The sequence below is a fragment of the Crotalus tigris genome, unplaced genomic scaffold (genome assembly GCF_016545835.1).
Source record: "Crotalus tigris isolate CLP2741 ecotype Arizona unplaced genomic scaffold, ASM1654583v1 scf7180000017764.6130737, whole genome shotgun sequence".
Classification (NCBI taxonomy): Eukaryota; Metazoa; Chordata; class Lepidosauria; order Squamata; family Viperidae; genus Crotalus; species Crotalus tigris.
The window spans coordinates 4,143,269-4,162,767 of NW_024096618.1; the positions used below are offsets into that span (position 1 = coordinate 4,143,269).

General features: G+C 34.9%; 1 protein-coding gene across 3 annotated transcripts in view; it reads right to left on the reverse strand.

The window, feature by feature from the left end:
* Nucleotides 1-909: 909 nt before the first annotated feature.
* The window catches only part of LOC120307059 (copine-8), a 69,845-nt gene continuing 51,255 nt past the window's right edge, over nt 910-19,499 (reverse strand). For all 3 annotated transcript variants that reach the window (XM_039341290.1, XM_039341291.1, XM_039341292.1), the window contains 7 exons: nt 17,593-17,639; nt 15,434-15,615; nt 12,882-13,009; nt 7,143-7,245; nt 6,192-6,249; nt 3,793-3,866; nt 910-2,978 (listed from right to left, as the gene is read on the reverse strand). In XM_039341290.1, coding sequence (XP_039197224.1) covers nt 2,790-2,978; nt 3,793-3,866; nt 6,192-6,249; nt 7,143-7,245; nt 12,882-13,009; nt 15,434-15,615; nt 17,593-17,639 — 781 coding nt within the window. In that variant the 3' untranslated portion in view covers nt 910-2,789. The remainder of the gene's footprint in view (nt 2,979-3,792; nt 3,867-6,191; nt 6,250-7,142; nt 7,246-12,881; nt 13,010-15,433; nt 15,616-17,592; nt 17,640-19,499) is intronic.

Sequence of the window (19,499 nt, forward strand, 5' to 3'; positions counted from 1 at the left end):
ATCTAGGATGGACAGGTGTTTTCTTACCGTTTTCTTATCTATTTTAATCTATATTCCTAGTCTGTCTTTTACAGGTTCTATTTATGGTAGGTTAGGCTATTTTTTTTCATTTTGTGTAAAGACACGCAAAGAATGAATTAAGGAGCTCTACTTTCTCCCTACTGCTTGTTACTTCCTTCCTATCTTCTCCCATTAATGGACTGATCGTTTCCTTGACTTTTTTCTTGTTTTTTTACATATTAAAACTTTTTTTTAGCCTGAGATGGCATTGCATCTTCAGATCACAGTACTCACAGCAGTTCTGAGAAGCTAATTAAAATTCTGTGTTGAAAAATCTGGCTCAATCGTATTACAATCATCTTGATCTCTTAAACGCATTGTACGAGACATGTTGAAGTCTTCTTCAATCATTGCTACCTGTTATAACTGCTTATGGAACCAACCAAGGATTTTGCTGTATTCGTCTCATCCTTACCCTGGCTTGTCATGCCTTTCATTTCACATTCTAAAGTAAGAGTTTCTGTTTGGGATCAGATATACTTACCACTAGCAATCTTTTAAATAAGGAAATTAAAAAGAATTTCATTTTACTAGCTATATCTTTTATAATTTACTGACCAGAGAAGACATGACAATTGTAAATTTGACCAAGCAATGAGCAACATTTTAGATCAGTGCTTTTCAAATGCATTCTAGAAACTGACAATATCTTAAAGCTGCCAAGTTTGAAAAACCTGGATACAACATTTCATGTGGAATTAGATGTAACTTAAAGCAAGGAGAGCAATTATGAAATTATGAGAGCAATTATAAAATAATTAATTATTCAAAGTGTAAGGTATATGTGATTCAGAATTTTGCGGCTTTTAGTTTATGTTAACATACAGCTCAGAGAAAAAATTCTAATGGTCACATTCAGAAATTGCCTTTTTTATTTCAACAGTAACACAACTGTAAAACAGAAAAAAAGTGGAATCTAAAGGAACTGTTTTGGGAAATTTCTTAAGAATAAGCAATAAGGAAACATTACTGCATTAGTTGTTATTTAGCAAATGTAAATAAGAGAAATATTTCATACTTAAGTGTTCGGCAACCTTTTTTTTTAGAACTTATTTTTTCACTATCTAGTTTGATGAAAAAGTTATGAGGTGTTTCAAAATTCTGAATATACCTGTCTAAATAGTATCAAATTATATCTAGATTGGCAACTTCAATATCTGAAGTAGAAGTTATTATTTATATTATTATTTAGTTATTCTGAACAATTTGGTTATTCTTCACACTATTCAGAAAAGCATTTTCCAATAAGATAGTATTTTAAGGACCTTTAATATATTTAAAAATGTAAGATTTTTTATTACATAGGATTATCTATATACTATTGATGCTATATGTATTTGTTTTTTCCAGAAGAAATCCCTTTCATGCTTTAAAAATGCACCTTAATTTCATATTATTCAGTGTAACATATATAATAGTAAAGAAGGTATCAAACAGGTTATGTGCCAAAAAAGAGCGCTACACATTACAAGGCAATGACACAATTTTGACAGAAAAATAAAAGGCAATTCACAATCATTTCCAAGATATCTGTGAGATTTAAGGCCATTTGTTCTACTGTAAAATTTTGACACAAATACCCAGAAAAATGTGAATTTCTTGTAAAAACTGTACATGCAAAAACACTGGATAATTGGAATAAGAACAAGCATATCATAAAACACTTGAGTTGTTCTATACACAAAGTTGTGCACAAAGCAATACAATTGTGCAGTTTTAATCAAGTTAAATAAGATTCACAACTTATGTGCCCTCCATGGCAATATGACTGCAGCTCAGCCAACTCAAAATAAGTCACCCCCCCCCTTTTTGAATAGCCAATCTAGACAAACCTCATAGCAACTGTCAATCATAGTAAGATATTCACCTTCAGAAAGCAATATAACGCCAATTGTCTACTGTTATTCAATGCAAGCTACTTTACAGATTTCACATACCTTACATGAGCTAAACACAGAGCTCAAAAGTTATTAGAAGTGCATGATACTGTTGTTATCATTTATTATGCCAGCATAATCAATCTTAAAAAAATGTAAACACAAGTTATTTCAGGATTGGAGTATCTTGCAAAAATACATTTTGTTACATTATTCACAACTTGGAAGCTTATTCTCAGATATATCAGGTTGATACTTTACTGAGCTTTTCAGTGAGGTGTTTCCATTGAGACCTATGAATGCATTTGTCCCCCACTTTCTATTCTTAGCTTTGCACCTAATTCGTCTGGACAATCATTCAAAGAGATATTGCTTCTCTTGTGGATTTTTACTATTGCAAGATAGAAGACAAATGTTTAAGAATAACTATAAAAAGTAGTTAAATTTCAAAAGTAGTAACATGTAAACAGTGATACAGAGGATTTGCATTCATATTATATATACATATTAAGTCAGAAAGACAAAAGACTTTTGAATAGAACCCGTGGTCTTGTGCTTTCTCCAAAAAAACCCACATAATAGGCATTTTCTGTTAGAAACAGAGTAACACTTAGAAACGACTTAATCATTTAGCTTCTTGTAAATAAAAGCTGTTCAGTTGCGTGTGCAGCAAGATTGAACATTTTGGTATATGAAGTTTTAATTTTGTTTTTTTTTGTTTTTCCAAAGCCCACTTGAAAACTCTACTCACTGCATACAAAGAACTTGTTGGCTCTTAAAGTGCGTCACTGTACTGGAACTCTTTCTTGGCAGCACGGTATAATTTTGAAAAGTATTCAATATTCAAAGTACTCATATCTGAGTCTGCACCACGTGAATTGGGGGTGTGTATGGAGGGGGTGCCGGAGATGGCTTGATTCCTCTGACCCTCATGTAGGAAAGAAACTGGTCCGGGATCTCAGCTAAGACATCTCTTGCAAGTCGGGCCATACTTAATACGTGATTTCCAGTTCTGTCAACATAATCCCGAAACGGTACAAACTGAAATGAAATGGGGAAAAAAAAATAGTATTGCTTTTGTGGTATCATACTGAATGAAAGCTAAAGCAGGAAATAAAATAATTTTAGACAAATGCAGGAAAAAGCAACAAGAAACAAAAAAGTAATCAAAACCACAGATATATTATGGTTTGGAGAAGATGGATTGATTATATTCAGAAGAACTATGAAACTGAAAAGTATTATCTTGCTTTTGAATAGATTTTAGATAATTATTAATAGTATTAATGGTATTATTATTTTTGTCTTAATTTGTTAATATTTGTTTTGAGAAGGAGTTAAAGTGTATTATGGTTTTGATTGATAGTTTAGTTGGTTTATGTTAGCTAGAGTATGTTTGTTTATTTGTTACCCTGTAATCAGCTTTGGAAGTGAGGGAGGGAGGGAGGTGATGGGTGGGTTTATATTGTAATTTGTAAAACTTTTAATAAAAAAAAAACACCATAGTCATAATGTACTTAAAAGACAATTTAGAAAAATTTACTTCTCACCAAAGATCTGATCAAATACGCACACAAAACCACCACCACCAGCAAAATAATGTGGATGACAGATTTCACATGATACCATAAAATAACCCAGGCTTCTTTCTCCACTTATCATGCTCACTTATCTGATTATGGAGCTTTTGTGGATGTGTGGAGATGTGCTGTGGTTGGTGAAGCTGGTAGTATCAGTATTGGTTTCCCATTTTTTTTACTATTTTTATTATTTTTAACTGTCATTTGTCAGCCACCTATGGTAGGGGCTATAGAAATCTTTTAAATGAATCAATACATTAATATTTTTGTCTTACCTGTACTATATCTCTTTCTGCATAAACTCCTCTTGATGAAACCCTTACTTCATCACCATCCAATTCTTCCATGGCTTAAAAGATAAAAATATTCCCATTATTTCGCTGTCTGAAATTAATGCAGCCAACTTGATATGAAATGTGTGGCTTTCCTATATAATAATCTATATAATGCAATTACATTTTAGATATAAACTACAGCATTTAATGAACTATAAGTAAGCAGTTGATGTGTGAATTACTGAAATTACTTTCTTGCAAAATTATAAGGTTAATGAAAACACATAACAAGAAATTACATTCCCATTTTACATACTGATTCTATTCACAATCTGCTTAACCCAATTTGTTTAATCATGACTTTTTATACAAATCGCAACTGGATCATATAGAATGCTAACCTGTAAATCTAATGTATTATAATCAAATACCAACTAACCATATTAAAATCGTAGGGCAAATTTGAAAACTAAGAAACAGGATATTGTTACTTAGTTTTCTTCAGAAAAATATAATAATAACAACAACAATAGAGTTGGAAGGGACCTTGGAGGTCTTCTAGTCCAACCCTCTGCTCAGGCAGGAAACCCTATACCATTTCAGACAAACGGCTGTCCAGTTTCTTCTTAAAAACTTCCAGGGTTGGAGTGTTCACAACTTCTGGAGGCAGGTTATTCCACTGATTAATTGCTCTGTAAGGAAATTTCTCCTTAGTTCTAGGTTGCTTCTCTCTTTGATTAATTTCCATCCATTGCTTCTTGACCTGTCTTCGGGTGCTTTGGAGAATAGCTTGACTCCCCCTTCTTTGTGGCAACCCGAAATATTGGAACATTGCTATCATGTCACTCCTAGTCTTTCTTTTCATTAAACTAGACATATCCAATTCCAGCAACTGTTCTTTATATGTTTTAGCCTCCAGTCCCCTAATTATTGGTAGAGGACATGAAGACCTGGACATTGTCCATGGGGTCGCGATGGGTCGGACACGACTTCGCAATTAACAACAACAACCCCTAATTATCTTTGTTGCTCTTCTCTGTACTCTTTCTAGAGTTTCAACATCTTTTTTTACACTGTGGTGACCAAGTGCAGTATTCCAAGTGTGGCCTTACCAAGGCATTGTAAAGTGGTATTAACACTTCACGTGATCTTGATTCTATCCTCTATTAATGTAGCCTAGCACTGTGTTGCATTTTTTTAGCAGCTGCAGCATACTGCTGGCTCATATTTAAGTGATTGTCCATTAGGACTCCGAGATCTCTCTCACAGTTATTACTATTGAGCAAGGTACCACCTATACAGGATTTGTGCATTTGGTTTTTCTTGCCTAAATGTAGAATCTTTCTTTTTTCACCATTGAGTTTCATTTTGTTAGATAGTGCCCAAAGTTCAAATTTGTCAAGATCCTTCTGTTATCTTAAGTCTATCTTCTGGAGTGTTAGCTATTCCTGCCAGCTTGGTGTCGTCTGCAAATTTGATGAGTTCTCCGTCTATCTCCTCATCCAAATCATTGATGAAGATGTTGAAGAGCACTGGACCCAGAACAGACCCCTGGGGCACCCCACTACACACTTCCCTTCAAGTAGATGCAGTTCCATTGAGGACCACATGCTGAGTACGGCTGGTCAGCCAGCTATGAATCCATCTGGTGATTATGCTGTCTAACCCACATTTTCTATCTTATCAGGTAGTAGATTGTGGTCTACTTTATCTAATGTCTTAATGAAGTCCAAGTAAATTATATCCACAACATTCCTCTGGTCCACTAATTTTGTCACTTGGTCAAAGAATGCAATAAGATTTGTCTGGCATGATCTGTTTCTGACAAACCAATGTTGGCTTTTGGTAATGACTTTGTTTGCCTCTAGCTGTTCACTGATTCACTGCTTGATTATCTTTTCCAGAATCTTCCCAAGTATTGAGGTCAGGCTGATAAGTCTGTAGTTTCTTGGATCCATTTTTTTCCTGACTGGTGTCTAAATAATTCATTTCACCCAGGAACCTCTGGACAGCTGCATAACAACCTTCTCACCAACCTTCCCCAAAAAAGAAAGATTGGAGACATGTTAAAAATTATCCCACAGGGTGGAACCCAGCAATGACTTCTTAAGAAGAGGCCTCCTTAAAATGCTACCCCTCCTGCAGGGAAGCATTAATCACACCAGACCCCACCTCCTGGGAAGCTTTCACAAGTGGTTTACTTTGTCAAATGCCTCACTGAAGTACAAATATATTATGTTCATAGCATTTTCCTGGTCCACTAACTTATCACTTTGTCAAGTGAATTTATTACATGAAAGACATCACAAATTATTAAATAAAAGTACAGACTTTGTCCCACTGATTTTTGTTAAGACTTCTCTTTAGATAACAGGAACTATATTAATTGAGGTCCTCACCATCAAATTCCGCAGGTCCAACACCCACTATTATTATTGACATTGGAAACTTTGCAGCCTTCAAAAGAAGAACATGAAAGCAGTTACCTCATTTTTCAGATATCACAGGAAAATATTTTAAATATACATTTAATCTAGTGGTTCTCAACCTTTTTAATGTCGCGACCCCCAACCGGTCGTAAGTTGAGGACTACTCAACCGGTCGTAAGTCGAGGACTACTCAACTGGTGCAGCACCGTTTGCAGAATGGGACTTTTGGCGGGCTCAGCAGGGCAGAGACAGCCTGGACAATTCCTATTGGCTTTTGAAAGCCAATAGAATTAGACTCTATTCAAGAGAGTCTATTCTATTGGCTTTCAAAAGCCAATAGAATAAAAGGGAGTAGCACAGCTAAGGGGGAAAAAATGGCAGACTGCGTTGTTTGGTGACCCCCGTGAAATGGTCGTTCGACCCCAAATGGAGTCCCGACCCACAGGTTGAGAACCACTGATTTAATCCCTTAATATTAAAAACATGCATTACTGAAATAGTTAAATAAAATATTTGTTTTATGTTCAAGGAGCATTATTCACTTTTGAATCAATTAACCAGCATGAAATGTATTTTCAAGTTTTCATTTGATTTAGAAGATTTAGAAAATAGAATAATCCATTTTGTTTGGGAAAAAAAAAAGGTTACCTTTGTATAATAAATCCTCCCCTTTCACAAAGTAAGAGAAAATTTTTCTAGGGAGATTCTCAGTCATCCAGGTCATAGTTATACCAAAGATGCTTTTTCACGAGGCAACTGTGAGCTGAAGAAGCTTCTTGGAGGAGAAGCAAAACATCTTCAAAGAAAAACAAGAAAGCTCAGTTGCCTCGTGAAAAAGCATCTTTGGGAAGAGTAAATTTGCTTCTTCTTTGTGGTCTATACCATTTCCCCAAACAGAGTCCGTCGAAAAACATAACTTACATGCACTATGGACTCCTTTGTCTGAGCCATATCAGAAATGACTCCATCTGTAATAATGAGAAGAACAAAATACTGGGAGCCATCTTTTATTGAGGCAGCATATCTAAAAAACAAAAACAAAAAAGAAGCCCTCACATTTTAATGTTAAAACACTATTTGGAATGCTTATAAATCTAATTTACACTAAAAGAAATATAAACACCCAATTATTTTAAAAAACAAAACAAAAATCAAGTAGCTCTTTTTTTTATAAATTTTTATTTCAATTTTACAATACATTACAATCTTAAAAATACTTCAGATAAAAAATAAAACAAATTGATACACATCACTTTCGGTATTGCCCACCCATTTCCCCCCAAACCGCATCCACCCCCAATCAACTTGCCTCTTTCCCTCTTCTTCCTCTTCCTCACTCTCCACCTCTCCTCAACCTTCCTACTTACTTCTCATCTTCTTCTACCTTCTCGCTCCGGATGCGGTCCAGGGGAAATGCCCGAGCAATTCCTCTCTCCAAATTGAAACATTAATATTATATACAGTAAAACTATTTCTACTTTATCTGAACTACTTAAACTTCGACCCAACCAAAAATCAAGTAGCTCCTTGAGTATTATCTGTACATTTGCATAACGAATAAAGCATTATTTAAATTTTGCTAGCTTTCTCTTTTCAAGTGAAAAGAAGGAGTGTAATCTGTCAGGTCCCAATGATTTGAACTCATCTAGAGCGGAGGTATTCTCTTACCGTTTTCTTGCTTATTTTAATTTGTATTCCTAGTCTGTCTTTTACGGTTCTGTTTTTGATAGGTTGGGCTGTAATATCTTTTTGCATGAAGACAGATGCAAAGAATGAATTAAGTAGCTCTGCTTTTTCTCTACTGCCCATTGCTTCCTTGCCATCTTCTCTCATTAGTGGACCGATTGTTTCCTTGACTTTTTTCTTCTTTTTTATGCGTTGACAGAAACTTTTAAAATTATTTTTGACATTTGTTAAAAGTCTTACTTCATTCTGAACGTTTGCTTTCCTAATCATCTGTGCAAGTTTGTTGGTACTGTACTTTAATTATGTGTCCTTTTCCATTATTTGTACTTATCCTTTTTGTCTTTCAGTTTGTCAGAGTTCTTTGTGTAACCAAGCTGGTTTCTTCCTGGATTTCTTGGGGTTTTTTCCAGTGGTATTGAGCTGGACTGTACTTTTATACATATTTTTCAGAGTTTCCCAAGCTTTTTGAGTTATTAAGATTTTCATCCATGGAGTCCTTCCCAAGCTCTAAGTTTGCTAAAATCAGCTCTTTTAAAGTCAGTCTAAGACTCTAGTTTGATTATGTTCTATTGTTTGTGTTTGCATTATATTGAATTCCAATATGCCATGGTCACCCTCCCTAAAGTTCCGGCAACTTCAACTCCTCCCATCACTTCTCTGTTAATAAGAACGAGATTCAGTATAGCTGACCCTCTAGTTCCCTCCTCTACCTTTTGAATGGCAAAGTTGTAAGCTAGGTTTATCAAGAACCTGTTCAATCTCCCGCTTAATGCAGAGTTTGTCTCCCAGTTGATGTCAGGGTAAAATCCCTCATTACTATTGTGGTGTGTTTCCTACATATATTTGTTAACTAGTTAGCAAAAAGTTCATTATTTCTTCTGCTTGATTGGGTAGCCTGTAGTATACACCTACAACGTCATTCTTTTTCCCTTTTATATTTATATTCTCACATGCATTCTATGAGGCTTTCAGTCTTGGTTTGTGGATTTCTGTAGAGATGTAGTGATCTCTTACATATAATGCAGCTCCACCTGCTTGTAGGAGATGACCCGGCTAAGCCTGAGGGAGGGGTCAAACACGTCATCAGTCATGAGTCCCCTACGCACCGACAAAAGATCTAAGTCCAGGCCACCATGAATTCTTTTCTATTCTTAACTCCCACCAATTTCCCTTGACCATTAGTAGTTCAGATTCTTGTAGCGAGCTTAAGCTTATAATAAATCTTTATACTCATTTGAACTGCCTGAATCCCGATTTCCCTGGCACTTAACACTCCTCTTTTGTTAGATCTGTTTCTTCTGAACAGTTTGTATCCTTCCATCAGTACATTCCAGCTGCGAGTTTCCTCCCACCAAGTTTTGGTAATGGCAACTATATCATACTTGCCCTTGTGTACTAGTACTTCAAGTTCACCTTTTTGTTTCCCAGACTTTGAGCCTTTATGTATAGGCATTTTGAGTTCTGTATGGTTGACTCTGGGTATGTTTCCTGTATCTCCTACTTTATTTCTGAGATTTTCTTCCTTCCCATCGTTCCTTATTGTTTGGTTGACTGTCTTGGGATTTATGCTTGGGATTAGGTCCTAAAGATCCTAAGGATTGGTCATCCTCCCCCTTCAATTTTAGTTTAAAATTCCTTTGATAAATTGAGCCAGTCATTTTCTGAAAACATTCTTCCCAGTTCCTGTGAGGTGCAGCCCATCCCGTGCTAGAAGACCTTCATGTAGGTAATGCAGACCACGGTCTAGGAGTTCAAACTTCTCTTGGTGGCACCAACTCTTTTTTTAAAAAAAATTATTTTTCATTTTTCCAATTTACAAAACATTAAACATTTTTTTAACAGTACTGTGTCATGTGTCTCTTACAGTTATTTACATTTATTACTATACATTTTTGTTTCTCTGTTCTAACCAATTATACCACCTTTCCCACACCTCATAAAATTCTGTTTCTTCCTTGCCTTTCATTTCTAGCATAAGCTTATATATCTCGGCACATTCTAATATCTTATGAATAATCATATCATTAGCTAGTATATTTTCAAGTTTCCAGCACTGAGCATAAACAATACGTGCTGCTGTTACTATGTGTACAATAATATATTGGAGTTGCTTCTTTATCTTTTGATTTATTATTCCTAATAAAAATAATTCAGCTTTAAATTCAATTTGTTCTCCTGTTATCTCCTGTAGCCATCTCCTTATCTGTTTCCAGTATTTCCTTGCTTTAGGGCATTGCCACCACATGTGATAAAATGTTCCATCCTTATATTTACACTTCCAACAATCCGGTTTCATATTTGTGTACATCTTAACCAATCTCGCCAGTGGTAGATGCCACCTATAAAGCATTTTATACTGATTTTCTTTATATGCGGTCAATAATGTTAATTTGCAGTTTTTGTTCCATATTTTTTCCCATTCTTCTAAGTTTATATTTCAACCTACATTCTGTGTGGCACCAACTCTTAAGCCAGTGATTCATTTCTAAAATTCTTTGTTCCCTCATTGGATGTTGGAACATGTAGACATCAATTTCTGGCTGGGATGAAAGATTTTCCATATCTAACAGGAAAACGTTTTCAGGACTAAGACCATTCTTGTTTTTATGAAAACAGACATGATTGATCTGTTCAGTGGTCTAGGAAAGACGTGATCATTTCATACAGAGAAGCATGTGGTCCAAGTCCAGCAGTTGAAAGATTTCGGAGTTAAATCATTGGAACAGATAAATGATAGATGTATTCATTTATTTAGGAAATAATTTATTAATACCTTCAGAAACTTCTTAATAAATGGATGAGAAATAATTGTACTTATATATTGTACATAGAAGGCTACAATAGCAATTAGATAAACTTTTTAAAGTCATTATTTTTAACTCACTAAAGTGGAAGGAGAGCAAGAATTAGACAGCAAAAATAAGTAATAGATAATTGATATAATAGATCCATTTATCACAGGCATATAAAAAAGAAAAAAAATATTCTAGTTCACTTCCTTGATTGGCTTTTTGGCCACTTCCAATATAGTTCAAATATTCAATCTTACAGTTGGAAAAGAGAGATCCTCTGTGCTCTGAGGCAGAGGGAGTAAATATAAAGGTATTTTAGCAGGTAGTATGTACTGTAGGAAGTTCAGATTTGAAAAGAGGCTTTGCCACAATGACACATCAAGATATGGAGTAGAGACTAATAGGGCCAACTAGAACGACCAGTATGATGTACATGCCATCTCTGGATGCCCTTTTCATTGTTCAAACACTGTAGTGTATCACTCTTTACACAACCTAGTCTATGAGGAGTTCCTCAGATGAGCTAAGAACTTTTTAAAGTTTATGCATGAACTGCAGTGGCATCCAAATAAACAATAATTTCTGTCTTATGGAGAGGATAAAAGGTCAATCTTCTATATAGAAAAAGATATTTCTGTTAGAATTGTATGCTTATACTCCCGATAGTAATCACTTCCCTAATATATTATTACTGAAAACCTTGAACCAGTTCTATTTAAAATGTAATTCTCCATTTTATGAACAGATAACTAGAAGGCCGGGTACATGAAGAGGACAGCACAATATAAAGAGTTACTTAAACACTTATGTCTAAGGCAAATGGGAGTTTTTCAGTCCTATTACAAACTTCTTTATAAGCAAAATAAATTAAATTAAGAAAGTTGGGTTATCCTTCTCTGCCAGAATTTTAGGTGTGCAATCAACAAGATACTTGGCAAGTAAAGTTATTTTGAAGATCATGGCTAACATCCAAATAACAAGTATTTATTTATATCCCACATTTATTACTTCTACAAATAATGCAAGGTGGCAGACATATTCAACGCACCTTTTTTTGCAAGTCTGACTTCATCTCTGCAGATTCTTGCTATATGCTGGTATCCTGCCTTAATTATATATCCCTCTTTCCATTTTTAATACATGTAAAATAGAAAGCTAGCAATCCTCAAGCCAGAGCTGGCAGTTAAGTAAACACTCAACAATGGCTCAGTTTCAAGGCCACCCAGTGCTGTGCAGAGATTGTTAATTTATGTGAAGAAAAAGCTATGGGTCTAAACCACTTCAGCTTTATGAGCCCTTGTATTGCACTGAGGCAGTGAGCAATAAATTGCTGCATTTGATTTCATTCCTGTTTTCCAACTGAATAGAACTGTGCCTACTAAAATTCTGGTCTTGGGAAAATTTGTCTAGGAGATTTGTGATTTACATTGATAATAACGTATAGCAGTATAGAGCAAAATACTGTGAAATCTTGCTTCATTCAGTTTATAGTGTGAAAGGAAGCTAATTGTCACTGAAATATAGTTATAATTGCAAGTGAATCTATGGATGCACAAAAGGTTTATTCTGTGCATAGTGGACGTTTTGAGCAAAAGTGTTTTGTTTTGGGGGAGTATAAGCAACAAAAAACCAACACTGGCAATGGCAGATGAGAGGAGACAGAGAGAAGGGGCAACTATTGATAACTGAAGGGATAGACATCCGATAGAATGTGAGAGAAGAAAAGGGACAACATACTCCTATATCACCATAAAATCACTCTATAACCCCTGAAGGTTATTTTAAGCCAAAATCCAGAATAACAAAATTTTGAGATTTTATTTTTGTTTAACCACAGCTGATCTGAGAGGCAGAATGTCTGATGTTTTATGTTCCATAAAGTGTTAAAAAAACCTAATGCCCCCCTGAAACAATTTCTGTTTCATAAGCACCCAAAATGATTCCCTTGCCTAAATATTCATGAACAATCAAGAATCCAAAACACAAACGAGTCTTCATGTTAAAAAAAACAAGAGGGATAAATACAATCTAAAGTAAGTACATTGTGTAATAATGGCAGAATATTCTGAAGGCAAAAAAAAAAGATGCAGTTCTTCTTTCCATATTAATGAAGACTACATTAAAAAAATCTTGAATATTATTATATCAAGTTTCAGTACTGGATATTAAACATATTCATTACCTTGCTACATGATTAATAACTGGAGCAAAGTTGGTTGGTCCATAAAGCTGCACAGATTTTAAACTCATATAGTACGCTTCCATTACGCCATCAATTCCACTGCAATAAGGATTTTGTGGGTTTCCATTCTGTAAAGTGAAAACCAGTATTAATCACTGAGAATGTTACTTATAAAATAGTATTATGACTGACAAAGGCCACACCAAGCATTGCATGGGCTATATGGGACTCTAAAAAAGCAGGCAAACAGTATTTTAAGATAGTTTCAGGAGTTTTAAGAGATGAAGTGGCTCCTTAAGTAACTGCAAAACTTAAGTCGCTCATTTTGTACATTATCCACTCAAAATCTCCAAATCCAAGTGGCCACAAAATTCTGGAAACTATAATAAGAATGCTGATAATCTGCATGTGCTTCCTTGATCACACATCCTTCACTTCTAGACTTTTTCTTTCTAAATTCACTTAATTATCACAACGCCAGTACCATTGCTATGGATAATCTGCAAAATTTCTTCATTTCTACTCATCTTCCCATAAAAAAGTGAAATACATTTCTTTCTTATATCAGGTAGAATCAGATGCAATGTCTTAAAATTTCATGAAATCATTCAGATAAGATGATGGAAGATGATATAGAAGTGAAGCCAAGTACAAATGGTAAGTTTGATCCAATTTGCCAAGAAAGAATGTATTTCTTTTGTTAATTTGGTACTTTTTCTCATACATGACAGAAAAAAATTGTGTCCATCCTAAATTGAACCAAACTAAGGATATATCTATGCCAGCCTTTTTGTTTTCAATACTGAGATACCAGTAAAATACTTCTAAGAAACCCATAAATAAGAAAAAGCCACTCCTCCTGATTGCTTAGATGCTTGGAAGATATATAAGGCTCTTATACATTGCATGTTAAAAGAGACAAGAGGGCTAAATAAAATTTAAATAAACATATTATGCAATAATGGCAGAATATTCTGAATGCAAAAAAATGATGCAATTTATTTGTTTGTTGGCTGGTTTAATATGCTGCCTCTATTATTATTATAAACAACTCAAGATGGCAAACATATCTAATACTTCTTCCTCCTTTTTCTCCCATACAACAACTTTATGAAGTGAGTTGAGCTGAGTGTGTGTTACTGGTCCATGGTCACCCAACTGGTTTTCATGACTCAATCTCCCAGTTTCTAGCCTGGTGCCTTAGTCCACTAGACCAAAGTGGCTCTTAATCCATACATTATACAATAAACCTTTTAGAGCAGTGTTTCTCAACCTTGACAATTTTAAGGCATGTGGACTTCAACTCCCAGCAATGCTGGCTGTGGAATTCTGGGAGTTGAAGTCCACATGCCTTAAATTTGTCAAGGTTGAGAAACACTGTTTTAGAGTAAGACGGAGGGGACATTTCTGATTTTATATGGATTGTCAAGGAGATGAAACAAGGACATATTTTAGCGCCATTGCTTTTTAACATGTTTATCAACTGTTTAATTAAACCCTTCAGAGAGTTGTTATCCAGGTACCTAAATTAGCTGATAGACATCTCCCAATTCCCACTTTATGCTGTATGCTGATAATGGTGTTCTTCTCTCCTTCTCTTCTATAGTCATGAAGTGGGCACTAAGAACCCTAGCATCCTACTGCAATAAGGAACAATTGTTTTAAAGTTTTTAGTTTTTTTCCAACAAACGACAAAAACACAAGTGGACAATTGATTCCCATGAATTAGAGCAAGTCAAATGTTTTAAATATTGTGCATAGTATTTTTGTCTCTAAGAAATTAACATTCCAAGTAAATTATGTCATTTCTACTGCCCAAAAGAATGAACAAGCAATACCTAAATTATATAGGTAACAAACTTGCAATCAAACTGTTTATGGATAAAACAGTTGCCCAATTATTATGGTTTTTTTAAAAAAATTTAATATTTCTAGTTTGGCTTGATTTTGTCTGGTTTTTGTTTTGCTTGGTTTTTATGCTTTTTAATGGTTTTATTAACTGTTTTTAGCTCTGTTGTATGCTGTCCAAAGTCGCTTCTTTGTGAAATGAGAGGCTATATAAAGTGATTTATTAAATAAATAAGCTGAGATACAACTTGATCCATATATAAGCCTAAGGGCTTATGAAACCACTAAATTGAATAGTTTTAGGACTTAGTCTGATACCCCAAAATTCATTCCTAATGCAATCTTGAGGCTTGAAGCTAACATGCCAAATATTAAGGCCCAGATCTGGACCAGGTTTCTGATCTCAGAATTATATTTAACCCTACAAGCCTATTCCTTCTACTAGTGTTAGACACCTATCTGTCTCATTGGCATTGTACCTGTATAGAAGAACTTTACAGTCCTGGCCTCTCTCCTTAATACTTAGGCCAAGTAAACCTGGAGATGGTCAAAATCAGTACATCAAAAAAATAAAAGAAGCAAAATAAGAACAGGCAATCTTTGAACATGTTCTTTTTTAAAAACAACTACTACTACATAGGTTACTTTAATAGTGATGGGTGACCTATAAATTAAACATACAAGCAAATAAATATATTTCTTACCAAAGCAAACTCATGAGATATTCTTCCATCCGGGGGCAGTTTTGCACCAAAACCTAGAGCTGGAAACATTTTGTCACTATCATAATCTTGAATGATTTCACCTACTGCTCTTAATGCCATGCCATATGCATTCAGTTGGTATGGATTCATGTAGTGAAGTGAGGTTGGATGTGCAGGATTACCTGTTTTAAAATATATGTAGAGGATGTTTAGTAGATGTGAGTTTATAAGTACGTTTATATAGTTCTCTGTACTTGGTACCTTGGTACTGGTTGTTAATTGGTTCCGGGAAGCACGATGAGTACCAAAAACATTAAGTACCAATTTTTTTCCATAAGAAATAATGCAAATAAATTAAATGCGTTCCAAACCAAAGACAATGTACATTTTTAAGGCAATATGTAAAAAGATAGGGTTGTATATCATTACTTTACATAAGAAACAACCCTAAAAATGAACACTTAGATTAAATAAAATTTCACTTTATCTGTTCTGTACTGATGAGAAAAAAAATACACAAAATGACCACAAGCTAAGATAAGACCACAAGGAGATATGCACAGAGAAAGAGCTACTGCAGGACTAATGCGTGACCTTTTGTTTCAGCTGGAAAGTGTATTGAGTCATCAAGCAACCAACACTGACAAGTTCTAGCTTGCATGTTAAGTACCAAACAAATGATGACTACCAGGACAAAACTGTCTTGTCAAAATATGTTTGAGTACCAAATTCAACAAGTTTCAAAGCAGCTGAGTACCAAGGTATGACTATAGGAGCAAGGATCTCTCTAATTGCTACTTTCTTAACAGATATTATTTGTACTATTAATAGATATTTCTGATTATTTCTGCCCTCAACTTTACTACCTTCCTCCCACACGGAACTGAATTCCCCATTATTCCATCAAAGGCTGCCTTCTTTTCCATGCGAATAACACAGATTTCAACAATACATTCGTTAGTGATGAAAAAGCTACACAATTTTTTCAAAATGTGGACAGCAAAGTTAAGTATTTCTTCAAGTTGTTTTTACTATATACAATGTAAATATATAATGGGCTAAATGGGCACACAGGTATACTGCTTTGATCATTTTTAAAATTATATTAAATCATGGCAATTTTAATTTTGCTAAATTTAAAAATTGTGCAGCAATAGTTCAAAAGAAATGTATAGTTATTTTTAACTCACTAGCCCAACCACTTGATTTCTTTCATTTTCTGCTAGGCTTCATGAGCTCATTTTACTTTGAAAACAAAAATAAGCAACAAAAGCTTTCAAATTAATTAAAAATAAAATAATTAAAATGGAGCACAGTTTATATTTCATAATACATGGCAAGTGTAATTAATAAAACTATTCCTTATTGATAGAAAGAAGAAAAGGAGGCATCATATGATTCCAAGATCTAGATTCACTCATGTCTTTTTTAATCATATCAAACCATGGTTTTATAAAACAAGCCTCAATAGCCATCTGTCTGTATTTGTATGTATACACTAGTATCATAAATTGCACACAAATATAACCATATTGTATAGATACATGCAAACCTAGATTTAGACTTGATTTTTACTGTAAATAAAAATGAATATAAGCATATAATGCCAAAAACAAATAACAGTTTAATAGCCTCTCATGGGTAAGATAATTAAAAGCTTTCAGAAACATAAGGCTTCCCATCTTTTTCTAATAATATATCAGAAAGGAATCTAGGCAGTGAATGCTAGGTTACTGAAATACAGCACAGCATTTTTCACAGCAAACAAGACAAAGAACTCTCTCTAGAGTGCTTAATAATGCATTCTCAGTTTGAATGTACTGGCTTTGATCCACATTTCTATAGACAGAAATGTCTTCAATAAAAGGACTTTATTTCCTCCCTTTTTGCTTCATCATTCAGTGCCTCCTGAAGATATGCCTATTAAGATTGAGAAATCCTTAGCATAATGTGGGAATATGCAGAATGAAGCCATTAGCACTTTTCTATTTAGAGAGGGAACTTTTGCTTCCAAACCACTGTAATTTATTTGCATTAAGCTTTTAGAATACTTTAAGCCAAAATGAAAGCATATAACATCAAAATAATTCCCACAATTGAAATGTTTAGAAAACTGTATGGTATGCCCCAACTAAGTGAATAAACTACACAGCTCTTACCATTTGAAGCTGTAAAATCAATAGCCACGGTGAAATTGATTTGAGTCCTATTAAAAAAACATTAATAATGCAAATTATTTAAGACTGAGGTTTAGTATATGAGGAATATAAGAAAAAAAAAACATACTTAATTGCAAATGTTCCCATATATAAATTTAAAGCTGCATTGATCAAAAATTAAACTTATACTTAATATATTATTTTTTAGAAAGATCTTTTATGAAAATGGCATTCAAAAGAGTATGCACTTATACTCTTTTGTCACATATTTGGAATATTCCTTTTTTAAATATGCTGATCACAATTAAAAGTACAGTCCCCTTACAAAGGATTAATCCATGTGATTTGAGACAAATATATTGTATAATTATAATAATGATAAAGTTGGAAGGGACCTTGGAGGTCATCTAGTCCAACCCCCTGCTCAGCCTGGAAACTCTATATCATTTTGGACAAATGGCTGTCCAGTCTCTTCTTAAAAACTTCCAGTGTTGGAGCATTCACCGCTTCTGGAGGCAGGTTGTTCCACTGGTTAATCGTTCTAACTGTCAGGAAGTTTCTCCTTAGTTCTAGATTGCTTTTCTCCTTGATTAGTTTCCATCCGTTGCTTCTTGTCCTGCCTTCAGGCGCTCTGGAGAATAGCTTGATTCCCTCTTCTGTGTGGCAACCCCTGAGATATTGGAACACTGCTATCATGTCCCCCTGCGTCCTTCTCTTCATTAAACTAGACATACTCAATTCCAGCAACTGTTCTTTATGTTTTAGCCTCCAGTCCCCTAATTATCTTTGTTGCTCTTCTCTGTACTCTTTCTATAGTCTCAACATCTTTTTTACATCGTGGTGATCAAAACTGGATGCAGTATTCCAAGTGTGGCCTTACCAAGGCATTGTAAAGTGGTATTAATAGTTCACGTGATCTTGATTGTATCCATGTTAATGCAGCCTAGCACTGTGTTGGCTTTTTTGGCAGCTGCAGCACACTGCTGGCTCATATTTAAGTGATTGTCCATTAGGACTCCGAGATCCCTCTCACAGTTACTACTATTGAGCAAGGTACCCCCTATACTATATCTGTACATTTCGTTTTTCTTGCCTAAATGTAGAACTTTACTTTTTTCACCACTGAATTTCATTTTGTTAGATAGTGCCCAGTGTTCAAGTCTGTCCAGATCTTCCTGTATCTTAAGCCTGTCTTCTGGAGTATTGGCTATTCCTGCCAGCTTGGTGTTGTCTGCAAATTTGATGAGTTCCCTGTCTATCCGCTCGTCCAGTGAAGATGTTGAAGAGCATTGGGCCTAGAACAGAGCCCTGGGGCGCCCCACTACACACTTCCCTTCAAGTAGATGCAGTTCCATTGAGGACCACATGCTGAGTACGGCTGGTCAGCCAGCTATGAATCCATCTGGTGATGATGCTGTCTAACCCACATTTTCTATCTTATCAAGTAATAGGTTGTGGTCTACTTTATCAAATGCCTTACTGAAGTCCAAGTAAATTATATCCACAACATTCCTCTGGTCCACTAATTTTGTCACTTGGTCAAAGAATGCAATAAGATTTGTCTGGCATGATCTATTTTTGACAAACCCATGTTGGCTTTTGGTAATGACTTTGTTTGCCTCTAGGTGTTTGCTGATTCATTGCTTGATTATCTTTTTCAGAATCTTCCCAGGTATTGAGGTCAGGCTGATAAGTCTATAGTTTCTTGGATCCATTTTTTTCCTTCTTTGAAGATGGGAACTACATCAGCACTTTTCCAATCCTCTGGTAATTCCCCAATGTTCCAAGATCTTTGAAAGATATAGTTTAGTGGTTCTGAGATCACATTTGCCAGTTCCTTCATAACTTTGGGGTCTAATCTATCCGGTCCTGGTGATATGAACTCGTCTAGGGTGGACAGGTGCTCA